Source organism: Drosophila willistoni, unplaced genomic scaffold (genome assembly GCF_018902025.1).
Source record: "Drosophila willistoni isolate 14030-0811.24 unplaced genomic scaffold, UCI_dwil_1.1 Seg809, whole genome shotgun sequence".
NCBI classification, from domain to species: Eukaryota; Metazoa; Arthropoda; class Insecta; order Diptera; family Drosophilidae; genus Drosophila; species Drosophila willistoni.
The window spans coordinates 21,979-40,970 of record NW_025814711.1 but is presented as its reverse complement, the minus strand read 5'-3'; the positions used below and the strand labels follow the sequence as shown (position 1 = coordinate 40,970).

At 41.1% G+C, this 18,992-nt stretch overlaps 1 protein-coding gene across 1 annotated transcript; it reads left to right on the top strand.

Annotated features, from left to right (window-relative positions):
• The first annotated feature begins 9,720 nt into the window (after positions 1-9,720).
• On the top strand, positions 9,721-14,150 carry LOC124461998. Its single transcript, XM_047013397.1, has 2 exons — positions 9,721-10,777; positions 12,835-14,150. Exons 1-2 carry the CDS (start codon positions 9,721-9,723, stop codon positions 14,148-14,150), a joined length of 2,373 nt encoding a protein of 790 aa, XP_046869353.1.
• The last annotated feature ends 4,842 nt before the right edge of the window (positions 14,151-18,992 follow it).

The window sequence follows — 18,992 nt, the reverse complement described above, 5'->3', positions numbered from 1 at the left end:
TTAGAGCCTGAGTCACGGGATAAGACAGCCTTTTCAGTAGCAGGTAGACCCCTGTACCATTTCAAAGTAATGCCTTTTGGATTATGTAACACGGCGCAAACCATGTCCAAACTCATGGATAAAATAGTGCCACCACATCGGCGTCATCAAATATTTATCTACTTGGATGATCTGTTAATTGTCTCAGATTCGTTTAACGAGCATATAACTCTGCTTACAGAGCTATCCAAATGTATATCCGATGCATTGTTAACTATAAACGTCGAGAAAAGTCATTTCTGTAGAAAGAATGTCAAGTATCTAGGGCATATTGTAGGTGAGGGAACGATCAAGACAGACCCAGATAAAATATCCGCCATAGTCGATTTTCCCACCCCAAAATCGGTTAAACAAGTTCGGCGCTTTTTAGGAATGGCGGGTTGGTATCATAAATTCATTCAAAATTACGCTGCTATTGCGTCTCCAATTACCGATACTTTAAAACATAAGCGTAAATTCATATGGACATCAGAAGCTCAGTCAGCATTTGAAGACTTGAAAACACGTTTAAGCCAGGCACCAGTTTTACATAGTCCCGATTTTAAAAAACCTTTCTCCATAAACTGTGACGCAAGCCATACGGGAGTGGGCGCAGTGTTAACCCAGTTAACAGAGGATAAGGACGAAGTACCCATTGCGTTTATGTCAAAAAAACTGAACCAGGCACAAAGAAACTACTCAGTTACAGAGAAAGAGTGTTTGGCAGCCGTGTTAGCAGTAAAAAAAATATAGGGCCTACGTAGAGGGTCAAGAATTTTCTATCATAACCGACCATGCTTCTTTAAAGTGGTTAATGAGTCAATCAGACTTGAGTTCTAGGTTGGCCAGATGGTCTTTGAAACTTCAGGGATTTAATTTTACCATTTCACATCGCAAAGGTAGTCAAAATGTGGTGCCAGACGCTTTGTCCAGAGTTTTTACCCCTGATTTAGCGGTATTAGATAGTGATTTAGGAATCGATTACAATTCGGTGCATTTTTTAAGTCCCGAATATGTGGAGCTAAAGGCGAAGGTCGAAAAAAACCCCCAGTCAGTACCGGACGTGAAAGTAATGGGCAATTTAGTTTACCGGCGTAGTGAGAATTTTCCTGGAGAGAAGTTAGCAGATGATCAGTGCTGGAAACTATGGATTCCCAAGGCTTTAGTGGCGCAGTTGTTGAAATTGGCTCACGAAAGCCCACTAGCGGCCCACTGCGGTATTAATAAGACATTGGAAAAACTCAGGCGCTACTATTACTTGCCAAATCTAGTGTCAGAAGTTAAAGAGTTTATAAACAGATGTGATGTTTGTAAAGCCACTAAACACCCGAATTATACGTTAAGGCCACCATTAGGCAAGTCGGGTGTAACGTCAAGATTCTTCGAGAGACTGTATGTGGACTTCTTGGGTCCTTACCCGCGTAGCAAGTCTGGCAATATTGGAATTTTTATTGTAGTGGACCATTTCTCAAAATTTCCGTTCCTAAAGAAACTAAAAAAGTTTGTGAGGAACATTATAATTAACTATAATATCCCACACAACAAGCCAGCAACAACACAATCAAGCGGTGCAAAGGATGCACCAGATACAAGATACAGCCGAGACACAAACCAAACGTACGATATACGACCGAACCCGCTGCTGATGGATCGAACCGATTCAGTATAAGTGGCATACGATCAAACGTGGCCAGTCGAACCACACGCAACCGCCGGTGATTTCGTACAAGCGGGAAGATGCGTGGGAAGCATAATGCAAGAAACCGATATACACACACATGCGATGGGCAACCAAGTCCAACATGGCTCGATCCCATGATTTCGATCGAACCACATGCGACCGCTGGAAATTTCGTACAAGCGGGAAGATGCGTGGGGGGCATGCATGCATTATATGAAACGATAATGGTTTGTGGATTGCATAGGGGAATATACGAACCGAAGGGGGAGGGATGAACGATGGGGAAGCCCTCTATCTGATAGATACGATATACGTATGAAAGTGCATTGCAGGGGAAATTAAACGAGTGCACACAGCACGCGTGCATCGCGACCCATAGCATTTTTTTAGCCTAGCCATTCTTTGAATATTGCCGGTAAGCAGAATTCGCCGGAAGAGGCGACCCACTTCTGACACGATCCCAACGCCGCACTTTTTAGCCTAGCCATTCTTTGAATATTGCCGGTAAGCAGAATTCGCCGGAAGAGGCGACCCACTTCTGACACGATCCCAACGCCGCTGCCAACAGCACGACGCCGCAGCCAGCGCCCTATGGGCATCTCGGGATATATTTAAGGGACCACGCTCGACAGAGCCGGCAGTCTTAGTTTAGAAGGCAGTCTTAGTTTAGACGTGGAACTAATTGACTCAAGTCTACAAGTCATGATCAATCAAGGGAGTTTTTAAGGCCTTACGAGTAACCTTAAAAGCTCAGACTAGTGAAACAAACAAGTGAAAGGATCAAGAAAAGTCAGAATAATTTGAGACGGCCTTACGAGTAACCTCTCAAATTATCCTGTAACCAGCAAGTCCTTGGAATAGGAGTAAGACACCGTGTTTATGCAAGAATCGAGTAAGGTCAAACTGCTCCAGGACGATTCCCAGCATATTGGAAGGTACAAGGATATATCCTGTTACCGAAATTCCAGGAAAGAGGTCGGGACTCCTCTAAAAGGAACTTGTCATATCCAACCAAGCCCATAAACAATCGTAAATAAACATACCACCAAAACAAATCAATAAACAAACCTGTTCTAATTTCACCGGGGCACAAAATAAATTTTGTTGTGCCGAACCTAGCCCAAGAGATAATTGTAAATATCCCGAAGGACGAAAAAGGATCGTTACAACTGGCGCCCAACGTGCTATACTGGTGAAATTTTAAACAAGACAAAAGTTTAAAAATTGAAAAGAAAACATCAAAATGGGGAAAGGATGGAGGTACCACATGAAGAAAGGATGGATGTACCATATGAAGAAGGAGGATCTGCTACAAACAGGCCAATGGATCGGAGTCAACATGAACGGCACGGTAGAGGAGATGAGAAAACAATTCGGCGAATGGATAGACAACAAAGAGTCTGATCCAGAGTGGAGAGAGGAGATAAGAAGATTAGAACTCAAGTTCACAAAAATGGCCAAACAAAAACCAGAAATAAGCGCAGCACAGTCAGGCGAGAATGGTGAGAACAAGGAAACCGAGGAGTTCAAAAAAATAAATATCGCTACGCTAGCGATTCCTCCATTTGCACCACCAAGATGGGGAAGCGAAGGAGTATTAGACAGCACCGACACAAAGAGGGAGTGGACTGTCAGATTCGATGGCAATTCCAGACTGCTAGAGTTTATAGAACAAATCGAGTGGTTAGCAGACATGTATGACATCGAGCTGGACATGATCCCAGAACTACTGAAAGACAAAGCACACAAGTGTTACGTCGCAAACAATAAGCAGTGGCGATCGTGGAAGGAGTTCGTTGAGGGCTTCAAGAAATACTTCCTGCCAAGAGGTTTCTTCAACAAATTGGCTGATCAAGGGGAAAATCGCAAACAAAACAGAAACGAGTAGAACGAGCGAAGTATGGGTATGACAAGCGGATTGAGGGGAGCGACGGGCGACGGCAGCGCCGCCAGAAAAGGGAAAGCAGCGAAAAGTAAACGGGATACGTGTGGCGGCCAATGGGAAGGCGACGCCAACATGAAAAAGTGATGCAAGCCAAGGTGTACAAGCAAGAAAGACAAGGACAAGGAATAAATGAGCGCGCAGCCACAGAGAAAGTGGACATATGCGCCAAGGATTTACGGGACTTTCACCACGGATAGCAACAAGTGGATGCGTGGGTGAAAGCAGAGGGCCGATGGAAACTGGCCAGCTGTATAGCGGTACTACACCAATATATCCCTGAGGCCGTGGGAGCTGCCTATATAAAGGCCAATTAGTCTCCAGTTATATGTAAATTACGGCACAAAGAAACAGGAAAAACCAGGCAAGCACATATCAGCCAGATGAAACAACAAATATGTGAACAAACAGATGGCAAGAAACTAGATGAACAATGAGTAAGGACGACTCTGATGACATGGCAGCGAGAAAGAAATACACATACAGAAAACAAACACAAGGTACAAGGAACAGGGGAGGGCAAATCACTCCCGAAGAAGGGGGGGAGTGTGAGGAACATTATAATTAACTATAATATCCCACACAACAAGCCAGCAACAACACAATCAAGCGGTGCAAAGGATGCACCAGATACAAGATACAGCCGAGACACAAACCAAACGTACGATATACGACCGAACCCGCTGCTGATGGATCGAACCGATTCAGTATAAGTGGCATACGATCAAACGTGGCCAGTCGAACCACACGCAACCGCCGGTGATTTCGTACAAGCGGGAAGATGCGTGGGAAGCATAATGCAAGAAACCGATATACACACACATGCGATGGGCAACCAAGTCCAACATGGCTCGATCCCATGATTTCGATCGAACCACATGCGACCGCTGGAAATTTCGTACAAGCGGGAAGATGCGTGGGGGGCATGCATGCATTATATGAAACGATAATGGTTTGTGGATTGCATAGGGGAATATACGAACCGAAGGGGGAGGGATGAACGATGGGGAAGCCCTCTATCTGATAGATACGATATACGTATGAAAGTGCATTGCAGGGGAAATTAAACGAGTGCACACAGCACGCGTGCATCGCGACCCATAGCATTTTTTTAGCCTAGCCATTCTTTGAATATTGCCGGTAAGCAGAATTCGCCGGAAGAGGCGACCCACTTCTGACACGATCCCAACGCCGCACTTTTTAGCCTAGCCATTCTTTGAATATTGCCGGTAAGCAGAATTCGCCGGAAGAGGCGACCCACTTCTGACACGATCCCAACGCCGCTGCCAACAGCACGACGCCGCAGCCAGCGCCCTATGGGCATCTCGGGATATATTTAAGGGACCACGCTCGACAGAGCCGGCAGTCTTAGTTTAGAAGGCAGTCTTAGTTTAGACGTGGAACTAATTGACTCAAGTCTACAAGTCATGATCAATCAAGGGAGTTTTTAAGGCCTTACGAGTAACCTTAAAAGCTCAGACTAGTGAAACAAACAAGTGAAAGGATCAAGAAAAGTCAGAATAATTTGAGACGGCCTTACGAGTAACCTCTCAAATTATCCTGTAACCAGCAAGTCCTTGGAATAGGAGTAAGACACCGTGTTTATGCAAGAATCGAGTAAGGTCAAACTGCTCCAGGACGATTCCCAGCATATTGGAAGGTACAAGGATATATCCTGTTACCGAAATTCCAGGAAAGAGGTCGGGACTCCTCTAAAAGGAACTTGTCATATCCAACCAAGCCCATAAACAATCGTAAATAAACATACCACCAAAACAAATCAATAAACAAACCTGTTCTAATTTCACCGGGGCACAAAATAAATTTTGTTGTGCCGAACCTAGCCCAAGAGATAATTGTAAATATCCCGAAGGACGAAAAAGGATCGTTACAAGTTTACCGCGGAAGTGGTTACCCAGTTTCTAGAAGAGGATCTTTTTCATTGTTTTGGGGTACCTGAGATTATAGTATCCGATAATGGGCCCCAATTTAGAGCACACCATTTTAATGAGCTGTTGCAAAGATATAAAGTGCGTCACACGTATACGGCTGCGTATGCTCCGCAGGCTAATGTGTCGGAGAGAGTAAACCGGTCGGTATTGGCAGCAGTGAAGGCTTACGTAAGTCCAAGCCAGTCTGATTGGGACGAAAAGCTAAGTAGTATCGCTTGTGCATTGAGGTCTACTATTCATTCGGCGATAAACACAACACCCTATAGGTTGGCATTTGGTCAGCATATGGTAACCGACGGGTCCGTTTACCAAGTGCTACGGAACTTAGAATTGTTAGAGGATCGGGCTGTAAGGTTTAGTAGGGACGACTCTTTCGAAATAATGGGAACTAAAGCTAAGGAGGAGTCACGAAAACAGCATGAGCGGAATGAGAATCTGTATAATTTACGTAGTCGCGAGGTGTCTTTTTCAGTGGGACAAGAGGTATTTCGTAGGAACTTCCAGCAAAGTAATTTCTCAAAAGGATTCAACTCCAAGTTAGCGCCACCGTTCGTGAAGGCGAGAGTGAGACGCAAACTCGGCAACGCGTACTATGAGTTGGAGAATCTACAAGGCCATTTGGTAGGCAAATTCCATGCAAAAGATATTAAGCAATAATTTTTTTTTGGCCCGGTTTCAAGCGAGTATCACCCTTTCCATTAGGTAAGTGTGATTTTAGTGGGGGGGTTTTGTAGTAGCGCTTGTAACCGTTTGTATTTAGAAAGAAAACGAAAAAAAAAGAGTAGGAATGATTTTTCTTCTTTATAACTAAAACGATATATAAACGTTTGATCCCTAAAAGTGGGCAATATAAGTTCATAGAGTAACCTGCGTTCACTGCTTGCACTGCTTGCACTGCTTTCACTGCTTGCACTGCTTTTGTATTGTTAGTTAGCGTTATACTAACTAACAGAATGTAGACTAACATTCTATAATTTTGAGGAAAAAATAGGAAATGCGATTTTGAGATTCATTTTTTTTTGGTTCAGAAAATTTTCTTTGAATTTTTTTTATCCGGTTACCTTTAATTTTTTTGTGGCGCCCCCTAGGCTCCTCTAGAGTTGGGATCAGGGAAGTTTAGGGTAATCGAGGTGAAGAGAGGGGTCCAAAGAGGACTAAGGGATAGAGATTTAGCCAAGTATGTCGGCCCCCATGGGAATGACTTTTCTTTTTCAAAATCATCTTCAACTAGTGCGGTAGCAAAAAAATTAAAATCGTAGTGAAAACTAACTTTTTTTCGGAAAAAGTCCGATTGTGAAGTTTGAATGGTGAATTCGAAGCAGTTTTATTCCGTCAGTGAGGGATAGTGTTTTATTTCAAAAAAAAAAATGCACATGGGCAGTCTGATGAAGTAGATTGTAATAATATATTTTTAATAAGTAATATATTTTTTTTTAATCCGGTGCCAATACAAATGGTAAGCAGTAAAAAAATGCGCCTTTTAATGTGTGTAGTAAGAAAGTTTTGTTTTATATGTAGAGTTGGCACCTAGTTCACAGACCAGAGGCAATGGTCTAAGCCGGTCAGCCGACTAGAGAAAGGCTTATGAGGGACAAGCTGTCAAAACGGACCGAAGCCCCTGAAGCAGAAAACGCAGAGCATTGGCCAGAAAAGATCTGAGACGGGCATGAAGAGTAAAACAAAAAAATAAAGAGTATAGGATTCTCTAGACTAGGGAGAGACTCCCCCCCGCCCTTACCATGCAAGCAAACTCTGATAAGTAAAAGCTTTTCTTTTGTGATAACTATCAACCAGCGGGGCTTTCATATGTGTGGCCGCTTGGCTGGCGTTCCGTTTTGGTTATTTTATTTACTGGTGATCGTTGCATAGCCTTCAGCCAAGAAACTAAATATCTTCGCCAGGCCCTAATATTGCATGGGTTAAACTAATGTTGGGCGAAAATAATTAAATGCCTTTAATTTTTTTTTCTAATACTTTCGCCTTAAAGCTAACTTTTAAATTGTAAAATTCTGAGTTTTTGGTGTACTCCAAAGCCAAGTTAATTTTTTTTGTAATTTTTTTTTTTACTTTATTTTTATAATTTCATTTGTAATTTTTTTTTTGTCATGAGTGGAACTTCGGTGAAAATTTTAGTTCACCCCTTTTTTGTTTTTTTTTGCACGCCACTGGCGAAAGCTTAGCATGGTTTAATTCTCTCTCGAATCAACAACATACTCTCTCCCCATATTTTTACCCAATTACTTACCAGAAAGATCTTTCTCCGTGGGATGCTTAAGTGAGTACTCTTTGGTTTTAATGTCATTTTTTTTGTGTTTTTGGTATATGATTGACCAAGCAAAGTAAAGAGAGAGTTAAAGCAGTTTTCGTTGCTCTCGTTTAAATAACATATAAAATTTGATTTTGGTCTTTTTGGTCATCAGAAGTTTAACTTATGCTCAAAAAAAAAAAAGGAATGAGTTTTGTTTCTTTCTTTGAGTTTTAATATACTTTTCATATAAACATTGTCATATCTACATATCTATATTTAAATTATTTGTTACTTTTATTAAATATAAGTTTTTAAGATGAATTTAGGCTGTGACGTTTACAAGGGGGGGGGGGGGGGGGAATCATGCAAAGTAAGTTAGGTTAAAAATTGGTTTGGCATAGGGATCGCTGGGTAATTTTTTTTTTTCTTTGGATACAGCGATCAGTGTAGGGTGGGCGAATTTGTTTTGGGCGTCACTGATATCAGACCCCTTCTTGTTCAGCAGCTGCGCCAGGAAACGCGGTATTTCTTTTCTTTTTCTCATTCTTTTCTCTATTTTTTTTTCTTTTGCAAGTACAAAGCGTTAAACCGAGGATAAATTGTGTCAGTACGCGAATTCATTAATAAAATTGTAGCTAGTAGAGCGGGTAGTCTATCCATTTTACCCCATCGCCCATTCCTCACCGACTAATTGAGCCGAAACCAGCGCGTACTACTGATAGATTCTACCAGATTCCAACAGCTCGCAGTAAAGTTGTAGCAGGTTATATGTTACAGTTAGTTAAGTATTCATAATTTTATTAATTGGCGCCCAACGTGGGGCCAAAACGGTTTCGGGAGCCCCGACAAAAACATTTTAGTCAATAACAGCTTTTCTTATGGATATTTATATCTCGGTTTTCGAACGCTAGTGTTCCTGATTGTATTGGGTGGTCAGTCGGAGTACATAAAGTTTCGACATAACTCTATGTCCACACCACCAACAAGAAGAAAAATAAAACAACGCACAATCAATTGGTCAGCTGGATCAGCCTTGAATTCTAAAATATTTTCGGCTCCGCGCTCAGGATTGTCGGTTTAGCCACGGGTAATTTTCGATAGTCAGAAAGTTATTTTTCGTTTCGGATCAGGTTTAACAATGGTCAAAGACTATAGCCTCCAAGCGGTTAATACTTCTTAGAACTATTAGTTTTCTTAGTTGCCTACAAGTTAGGTATAAAATGTTGATTGCTTTAAGTAGTTAGGTAAATTGTATGGAGTTATGTGATACTTGGCAATAGGCTAGGGCATACCTGCAATTTCAATTATACTTAAAGTCCTCTTTTATCGTTATTTTAGCTCAAATCATTTTTTTAACACATGGCATGATTCCCCTCATTAGTTTTATGAAAGTTATTTGAATTTTCTTTATATTTTCTCTATTTCTTTGCAACATTAGTATAATAAGTATAGCTTTGTTAATCAATCAATTTAATAGAAATAGTTTTATTAGGAATTAACCAGATCTGGAATTAAAAGCTTAATAATAAGAGGGAAGTCCTCAACATATTTAGTTAACAAATAAGCAAACGTTTTGTGGTGAGAAATGTCGGTAAGGCACAGCAGCGAATATCTAGCCGCGATTTAGGACGACAATACCCTTTGCCTTATCTGCGATAAACCAATACAATATAGGGCGCAGCTACGGAGCACTACTTGTGGTCATCATTTCCACATAGCGTGCTTCAACATAAGCGTCGGTAGTAGGGAAATTTGCTCCACGTGTGATCAACCGTTACAGAGTATGGAAGAAGAAGGAGCTGAAGCACTTAGTGGGGGACCACAGACCAGCCGTCAGGCAAGAATGCAAACCAGCGCAAGGGCCAACTTACTAGCAGAAATGGCACAGAGGGATTTGAGTCAGGAAAGATGGTTAGATGAGGGTATAGAGCCATCCGAATCTGTTAGTAATAGCGACGTTAATTTAGCCAGATTAATAGCGAATGCCATGGCGACGGCTGCATCTCGCCAAAATGAGCGACTGGAAATTCAAGTAGTTAGACAAACGGAATTATTGACACAAGCGTTAGAAAATGGATTCCAGAGATTGTATTCAGTAGTAGCGACACACCAAGTGAACGCTGAGGAAAGTACACAACAGGCAGCGAACTTACGTAGCCAAGTATCAGCAACAGCAGCTAGTGAGCAGGCAAGTAATGGTAACAGTATTTTGGAGCTTAGACCAGACAGAATAAGTCAGGTTATAAGTAGTTGGAAGTTAAGGTTTAATGGCAAGTCCGGTATATCAGTGGACGAGTTTATTTATAGAGCGGAAGCAATGACCCATCAGGCTTTAGAAGGTAATTTCGTAGTTCTGTCGCGGTATGTTAGCAATTTGTTTGAAGGAAATGCTAGTGAGTGGTTCTGGAGATACCACAAGAAGGTATCACACATCAAGTGGTTAGACTTATGTAGAGCCTTGAGGGAACAGTTTAAAGACGAGCGTACCGATCAGCATATTAAAGCTGCTATCAGCAAACGCAGACAAGGGGATAAAGAATCGTTCGACGAATTCTACGAGGCGATAGTGACACTAGCTGACAAACTGTCTACTCCGTTACCAGAAATTGAGTTGCTAGAGCATCTTCGGGCTAATCTTCTGCCCGATATTCAGCATGAGTTATTATATGAGTCCATAGCTTCGGTATCTAAGTTAAGGCAGTTAGTGCGTACTAGAGAAACCTTTATGCAGACAGTACGCAAACCATTGAGTGTACCACCAAGACCCATGCCTAGGAGAGTGGTAAATGCAGTGAGCATTCAAACAGAAGAAGAGTCCGAGGCAGAAGATGAGCTGCCAGTGGTGGAAGCAGTTAACTTGGTTTGTTGGAACTGTGATACGGCGGGTCATCCCTATCAAGAGTGTGTAGCAGAACGGCGAGTGTTTTGCTATGGCTGTGGGAAGCCAAACACGTATAAGCCATCTTGTGCCCATTGTAATGATCATTCAAAAAACACGGCAGGTCGTGCACTTCGGAGAAGTGCACGCAGACAGGTGATCTCGAGGGCCAGCAATACAGATTAAAGGAAACACTAGGGTTAGAAAAGTATTTGCCCGAATTTACGCATATCTCTGATGAGAAATCGTTAGAAATATCTAAATATTCCGAAACGGAACCAGTAGAGTCGCCTAGATTAGGAATTTATTGGTCACAGACTCGTTCAAGAGAGCGAAGGAAGGCTTCTAATAAAGGTGTTGAAAAGGAGCGAAAGCTAATAGCCTCGGCGGTAGTCGGCAATGTTTTTGATATCCGCCCTTATGCAGAGGTAAAGTTATTCAATAGATTAGTAAGTGGCCTCATGGATACTGGGGCTAGTATAAGTTGTGTTGGTGGCACTTTTGCCGAAGAATTATTGGCTGTAAAACAGAATATTAGGCCAATGTCAAATAAAGTAAATACTGCAGATGGAACACCCCAGCAGATAGTAGGAAAGATAAGTACTGAAGTTAGTTTTAGAGGAAGTAGTAAGATATTGAAATTTTATATAGTCCCTGGGCTAACCCAGGATCTCTACTTAGGCATAGATTTTTGGCTCGCTTTTGATTTATTACCATCTGGACTGTCAGTAGGACCGCTACAGATAGCTAGTTTAAACGTAGAGGATACGGCGCAACGGATGTTAGACAGTAATCAGAAGCAACGTTTGTCTGAATGTATGGGTTTGTTTCCATCATTCGCTAAGTTGGGACTAGGGAAAACGCAGTTGCTGTCACATTCAATAGATGTTGCTGGTGCGGCACCAATTAAGCAGCGACACTATCCTATGTCACCAGCAAAGGAACAAATAATATATCAAGAGTTAGATCGCATGTTAAAATTAGGAGTTATTGAGGAATCTCAAAGTGCTTGGTCTTCGCCCGTTGTGTTGGTGAGTAAGCCAGGAAAACATAGGTTATGTATAGATAGTAGACGGGTGAATGCCGTTACAGTTAAGGATGCTTACCCAATGCCAATAATAGACGGCATCCTTAGCAGATTACCTAAGGCCGAGTACATTACAAGTCTCGACTTGAAAGATGCGTGTTGGCAAATTCCTTTAGAGCCTGAGTCACGGGATAAGACAGCCTTTTCAGTAGCAGGTAGACCCCTGTACCATTTCAAAGTAATGCCTTTTGGATTATGTAACACGGCGCAAACCATGTCCAAACTCATGGATAAAATAGTGCCACCACATCGGCGTCATCAAATATTTATCTACTTGGATGATCTGTTAATTGTTTCAGATTCGTTTAACGAGCACATAATTCTGCTTACAGAGCTATCCAAATGTATATCCGATGCAGGGTTAACTATAAACGTCGAGAAAAGTCATTTCTGTAGAAAGAATGTCAAGTATCTAGGGCATATTGTAGGTGAGGGAACGATCAAGACAGACCCAGATAAAATATCCGCCATAGTCGATTTTCCCACCGCAAAATCGGTTAAACAAGTTCGGCGCTTTTTAGGAATGGCGGGTTGGTATCATAAATTCATTCAAAATTACGCTGCTATTGCGTCTCCAATTACCGATACTTTAAAACATAAGCGTAAATTCATATGGACATCAGAAGCTCAGTGAGCATTTGAAGACTTGAAAACACGTTTAAGCCAGGCACCAGTTTTACATAGTCCCGATTTTAAAAAACCTTTCTCCATAAACTGTGACGCAAGCCATACGGGAGTGGGCGCAGTGTTAACCCAGTTAACAGAGGATAAGGACGAAGTACCCATTGCGTTTATGTCAAAAAAACTGAACCAGGCACAAAGAAACTACTCAGTTACAGAGAAAGAGTGTTTGGCAGCCGTGTTAGCAGTAAAAAAATATAGGGCCTACGTAGAGGGTCAAGAATTTTCTATCATAACCGACCATGCTTCTTTAAAGTGGTTAATGAGTCAATCAGACTTGAGTTCTAGGTTGGCCAGATGGTCTTTGAAACTTCAGGGATTTAATTTTACCATTTCACATCGCAAAGGTAGTCAAAATGTGGTGCCAGACGCTTTGTCCAGAGTTTTTACCCCTGATTTAGCGGTATTAGATAGTGATTTAGGAATCGATCTCAATTCGGTGCATTTTTTAAGTCCCGAATATGTGGAGCTAAAGACGAAGGTCGAAAAAAACCCCCAGTCAGTACCGGACGTGAAAGTAATGGGCAATTTAGTTTACCGGCGTAGTGAGCATTTTCCTGGAGAGAAGTTAGCAGATGATCAGTGCTGGAAACTATGGATTCCCAAGGGTTTAGTGGCGCAGTTGTTGAAATTGGCTCACGAAAGCCCACTAGCGGCCCACTGCGGTATTAATAAGACATTGGAAAAACTCAGGCGCTACTATTACTTGCCAAATCTAGTGTCAGAAGTTAAAGAGTTTATAAACAGATGTGATGTTTGTAAAGCCACTAAACACCCGAATTATACGTTAAGGCCACCATTAGGCAAGTCGGGTGTAACGTCAAGATTCTTCGAGAGACTGTATGTGGACTTCTTGGGTCCTTACCCGCGTAGCAAGTCTGGCAATATTGGAATTTTTATTGTAGTGGACCATTTCTCAAAATTTCCGTTCCTAAAGAAAGTAAAAAAGTTTACCGCGGAAGTGGTTACCCAGTTTCTAGAAGAGGATCTTTTTCATTGTTTTGGGGTACCTGAGATTATAGTATCCGATAATGGGCCCCAATTTAGAGCACACCATTTTAATGAGCTATTGCAAAGATATAAAGTGCGTCACACGTATACGGCTGCGTATGCTCTGCAGGCTGATGTGTCGGAGAGAGTAAACCGGTCGGTATTGGCAGCAGTGAAGGCTTACGTAAGTCCAAGCCAGTCTGATTGGGACGAAAAGCTAAGTAGTATCGCTTGTGCATTGAGGTCTACTATTCATTCGGCGATAAACACAACACCCTATAGGTTGGCATTTGGTCAGCATATGGTAACCGACGGGTCCGTTTACCAAGTGCTACGGAACTTAGAATTGTTAGAGGATCGGGCTGTAAGGTTTAGTAGGGACGACTCTTTCGAAATAATGGGAACTAAAGCTAAGGAGGAGTCACGAAAACAGCATGAGCGGAATGAGAATCTGTATAATTTACGTAGTCGCGAGGTGTCTTTTTCAGTGGGACAAGAGGTATTTCGTAGGAACTTCCAGCAAAGTAATTTCTCAAAAGGATTCAACTCCAAGTTAGCGCCACCGTTCGTGAAGGCGAGAGTGAGACGCAAACTCGGCAACGCGTACTATGAGTTGGAGAATCTACAAGGCCATTTGGTAGGCAAATTCCATGCAAAAGATATTAAGCAATAATTTTTTTTTGGCCCGGTTTCAAGCGAGTATCACCCTTTCCATTAGGTAAGTGTGATTTTAGTGGGGGGGTTTTGTAGTAGCGCTTGTAACCGTTTGTATTTAGAAAGAAAACGAAAAAAAAAGAGTAGGAATGATTTTTCTTCTTTATAACTAAAACGATATATAAACGTTTGATCCCTAAAAGTGGGCAATATAAGTTCATAGAGTAACCTGCGTTCACTGCTTGCACTGCTTGCACTGCTTTCACTGCTTGCACTGCTTGTACTGCTTGTATTGTTAGTTAGCGTTATACTAACTAACAGAATGTAGACTAAAATTCTATAATTTTGAGGAAAAAATAGGAAATGCGATTTCGAGATTCATTTTTTTTTTGGTTCAGAAAATTTTTTTTTGAATTTTTTTTATCCGATTACTTTTATTTTTTTGTGGCGCCCCCTAGGCTCCTCTAGAGTTGGGATCAGGGAAGTTTAGGGGTAATCGAGGTGAAGAGAGGGGTCCAAAGAGGACTAAGGGATAGAGATTTAGCCAAGTATGTCGGCCCCCATGGGAATGACTTTTCTTTTTCAAAATCATCTTCAACTAGTGCGGTAGCAAAAAAATTAAAATCGTAGTGAAAACTAATTTTTTTTTGGAAAAAGTCCGATTGTGAAGTTTGAATAGTGAATTCGAAGCAGTTTTATTCCGCCAGTGAGTGATAGTGTTTTATTTCAAAAAAAAAAATGTAAATCCAGCGCTATATAAACGCGCATATCAGTTTGAGTAAAGGAAGCAATTTTTATGAAAAATGTTTGTCTTTTAGGCACATGGGCAGTCTGATGAAGTAGATTGTAATAATATATTTTAAATAAGTAATATATTTTGTTTTAATCCGGTGCCAAGTCAAATGGTAAGCAGTAAAAAAATGCGCCTTTTAATGTGTGTAGTAAGAAAGTTTTGTTTTATATGTAGAGTTGGCACCTAGTTCACAGACCAGATGCAATGGTCTAAGCCGGTCAGCCGACTAGAGAAAGGCTTATGAGGGACAAGCTGTCAAAACGAACCGAAGCCCCTGGAGCAGAAAACGCAGAGCATTGGCCAGAAAAGATCTGAGACGGGCATGAAGAGTAAAACGAAAAAATAAAGAGTATAAGATTCTCTAGACTAGAGGAGAGACTCCCCCCCGCCCTTACCGTGCAAGCAAACTCTGATAAGTAAAAGCTTTTCTTTTGTGATAACTATCAACCAGCGGAGCTTTCATATGTGTAGCCGCTTGGCTGGCGTTCCGTTTTGGTTATTTTATTTACTGGTGATCGTTGCATAGCCTTCAGCCAAGAAACTAAATATCTTCGCCAGGCCCTAAAATTGCATGGGTTAAACTAATGTTGGGCGAAAATAATTAAATGCCTTTAACTTTTTTTCTAATACTTTCGCCTTAAAGCTAACTTTTAAATTGTAAAATTCTGAGTTTTTGATGTACTCCAAAGCCAAGTTATTTTTTTTTGTAATTTTTTTTACTTTATTTTTATAATTTCATTTGTAACTTTTTTTTGTCATGAGTGGAACTTCGGTGAAAATTATAGTTCACCCCTTTTTTGGTTTTTTTTGCACGCCACTGGCGAAAGCTTAGCATGGTTTAATTCTCTCTCGAATCAACAACATACTCTCTCCCCATATTTTTTACCCAATTACTTACAGCGGTCACCAGAAAGATCTTTCTCCTTGGGATGCTTAAGTGAGTACTCTTTGGTTTTAATGTCATTTTTTGTGTTTTTGGTATATGATTGACCAGGCAAAGTAAAGAGAGAGTTAAAGCAGTTTTCGTTGCTCTCGTTTAAATAACATATAAAATTTGATTTTGGTCTTTTTGGTCATCAGAAGTTTAACTTATGCTCAAAAAAAAAAAGGAATGAGTTTTGTTTCTTTCTTTGAGTTTTAATATACTTTTCATATAAACATTGTCATATCTACATATCTATATTTAAATTATTTGTTACTTTTCTCTTGCAAAGTAAGTTAGGTTAAAAATTGGTTTGGCATAGGGATCGCTGGGTAATTTTTTTTCTTTGGATACAGCGATCATGGTAGGGTGGGCGAATTTGTTTTGGGCGTCACAGATATCAGACCCCTTCTTGTTCAGCAGCTGCGCCAGGAAACGCGCTATTTCTTTTCTTTACCTCATTCTTTTCTCTATTTTTTTTTCTTTTGCAAGTACAAAGCGTTAAACCGAGGATAAATTGTGTCAGTACGCGAATTCATTAATAAAATTGTAACTAGTAGAGCGGGTAGTCTATCCATTTTCCCCCATCCCCCATTCCTCACCGACTAATTGAGCCGAAACCAGCGCGTACTACTGATAGATTCTAACAGATTCCAACAGCTCGCAGTAAAGTTGTAGCAGGTTATATGTTACAGGATACAGCATACGTAAACGTCAAGCGTAAAATGTGCGAAAAGGAGACAAAGCTTATAAACAACAAACGGATACTGTCAGAGGCAGATAACAACCCAACTGCAAACTCAGAGATAGACTTAACTAGTATGCACAATGAAATACTTATAGTTCAAAGGTAACTAGAACTTCTTCAAGCGAAAGAAGAAGCACTGGTAAGTAAGAAAAATGTTCTGAAAACCAAGGTCGCACTAACAGATTGTTCTTCCCGCATGTCCGAACGATTTGAAACATCTGTGCGAAATGAGCGAACTTCAATGTGGGTTCGTTCGCAATCTGAAGAGTGTCAGAATAATTTGGATGAAACCAATAATCCGAGCATGGCAACAAGAGCCATGAACCAGATGCTGGCGCGGCAGAGCTTAAACAGTAGACACCTGGAGTTTGATGGTTCATCACCGTTGAATTGGACACACTTTATCCAAGAGTTCAATGCTACGAGCAAACATTGCGGATTCTCCAATGAGGAAGATGTTCAACGATTATCAAAAGCTCTAAAGGGAGTGGCTAAGGAAAAGGTTTCTTTGCTACTAATCTCTGCAAAAGATCCAGACAAAATCATATCGATCTTAGATATCGCGTATGGTGGAGGCGGAAATATTGCACTAGAGTTGATGTCAAGAGCGTGCCAAGTAAAGCCAGTCAATAATATCGACAATTTCGAAGAATTCAATAACACTGTTCAAAACATAAGTTCTGCTTTGGAATACACTGATAACCGGTTAATCGACACACAACGATTGCTATGATGATCGGAAAACTGTCCGAAAACTATCTACGGGAATGGGGCGCATATCTACGAGATGCAAACGTGCGCGCTTCATTCTGTACATTTGACAAGCTAGCTGAGTGGGCACAAAGACAAGCAGATCTAATCCAAGATGTCTCATTTTTCAAAAAGGTTACATCAATTAACCAGCAGTCGTCATTCGCAGAGCAATATAAAGTAACCCAATCCCAACCACAGGATATAGAGGCGGTAAACCAACCAAAGCAAAAATCAAAAGCAATTTGCTTTATTTGCAACGAGGAAAAACACCCTCTAACCAAGTGCAACGTATTCCTAAAAGCAGATATTAAAAAGAGATGGGATTTAGCTAATCGTAACAAAGCGTGTTACAGCTGTCTAAAATTCCATAAATGCCAATGCAGCGAAAGACAAGCCTGCAAAATTGACAATTGTGAAAAGTTTCACAACCCATTACTGCACAAGAGACCCATACAAGTAAATCTAGCAGCCACCACAAACTTCACAGGATGCGTATCTGATTCACCAAAATCTGCATTACTCAAAATGGTACCAATCACAGTACACGGCGAAAAAGGCTCGAAAGAAACTGTCGCATTTTTGGATGACGGTAGTACATCCACAATCATGGAAATGAGCTTGGCAAGAGAAGTTGGCATAAAGGGTGACGCAAAACCATTTTGTTTTACTTGGACAGGTGGTGTCTACAGATATGAGGCAGATGCGGAATCGGCAACCATTAATATCAGTGGAAAAAACGGTCCGAAACATCAGCTAAATGGAGTTTGGTTAGTCAACGATCTAAAAATTCCAACACAACAGCTTGACTATAAGAAGCTAACAGAATTTGTACCAAAAAATATGGTAGACTACACGAAGTTACAGGATAGACAACCCATGGTATTCATAAGACAACGCCATGCTTAATTAATTACCGCACGAGCCGTTATAGATGGCAATGAGCATCGGCCAATGTTATCTAAAACCAAATTAGGCTGGATAGTACATGGACCAACACAAACCAATCTACAAGCATCACATTTTACTTGCTGTCAAATAGAAGATGTATGTCTACAACAAATGATTAAGCAACAATTCAGTATTAAAAACTTCGGTGCCTGTACAATAAAGATCGACAAAACACGGTCTGTGGATGAGCGGTCAGCATTAGCAAAGGCCGAAAGCTCAATTAACCAAAAGGGTAATTTCTACGAAAATGGATTGCCATGGAAATCGGATGACATAAAACTACCGTAAAGCAAGTTAACGGCTTTTCAACGACTTAAATGTCTTGAGCGAAAGCTTTTGAGAGACAAGGATACCGCAGAAGCATATAAGAACGAAATAACAAAACTTTTGGACAAAGGTTATGCCGTCCAATTAACAGACATTAACGTTCTCAACTCTCCAAAACTGTGGTTTTTACCACATTTTGCTGTTATCAACCCAAATAAGCCCGGCAAGGTTCGACTTGTATTCGACGCTGCGGCTACTTGCAACGGTACGTCCCTTAATAGCAACCTGCTTACTGGCCCAGACTGGTCAACGTCTATAATAGGAATTTTTATACGATTTCGGCTACATGCGGTAGCAGTCATTCGCGAAATGTTCAATCAGGTGAGCATTACAGAATGTGATACTGCAGCACAATGTTTCTTATGGAGAG

What these genes read in the sequence shown, in the direction of transcription:
- LOC124461998 (XM_047013397.1), top strand. Translation starts at nt 9,721, where the DNA reads ATGGCACAGAGGGATTTGAGTCAGGAAAGATGGTTAGATGAGGGTATA. An exon ending in GCGAGTGTTTTGCTATGGCT is followed by an intron (nt 10,778 to 12,834) that starts GTGGGAAGCCAA and finishes CACATCGCAAAG; the next exon opens with GTAGTCAAAATGTGGTGCCA.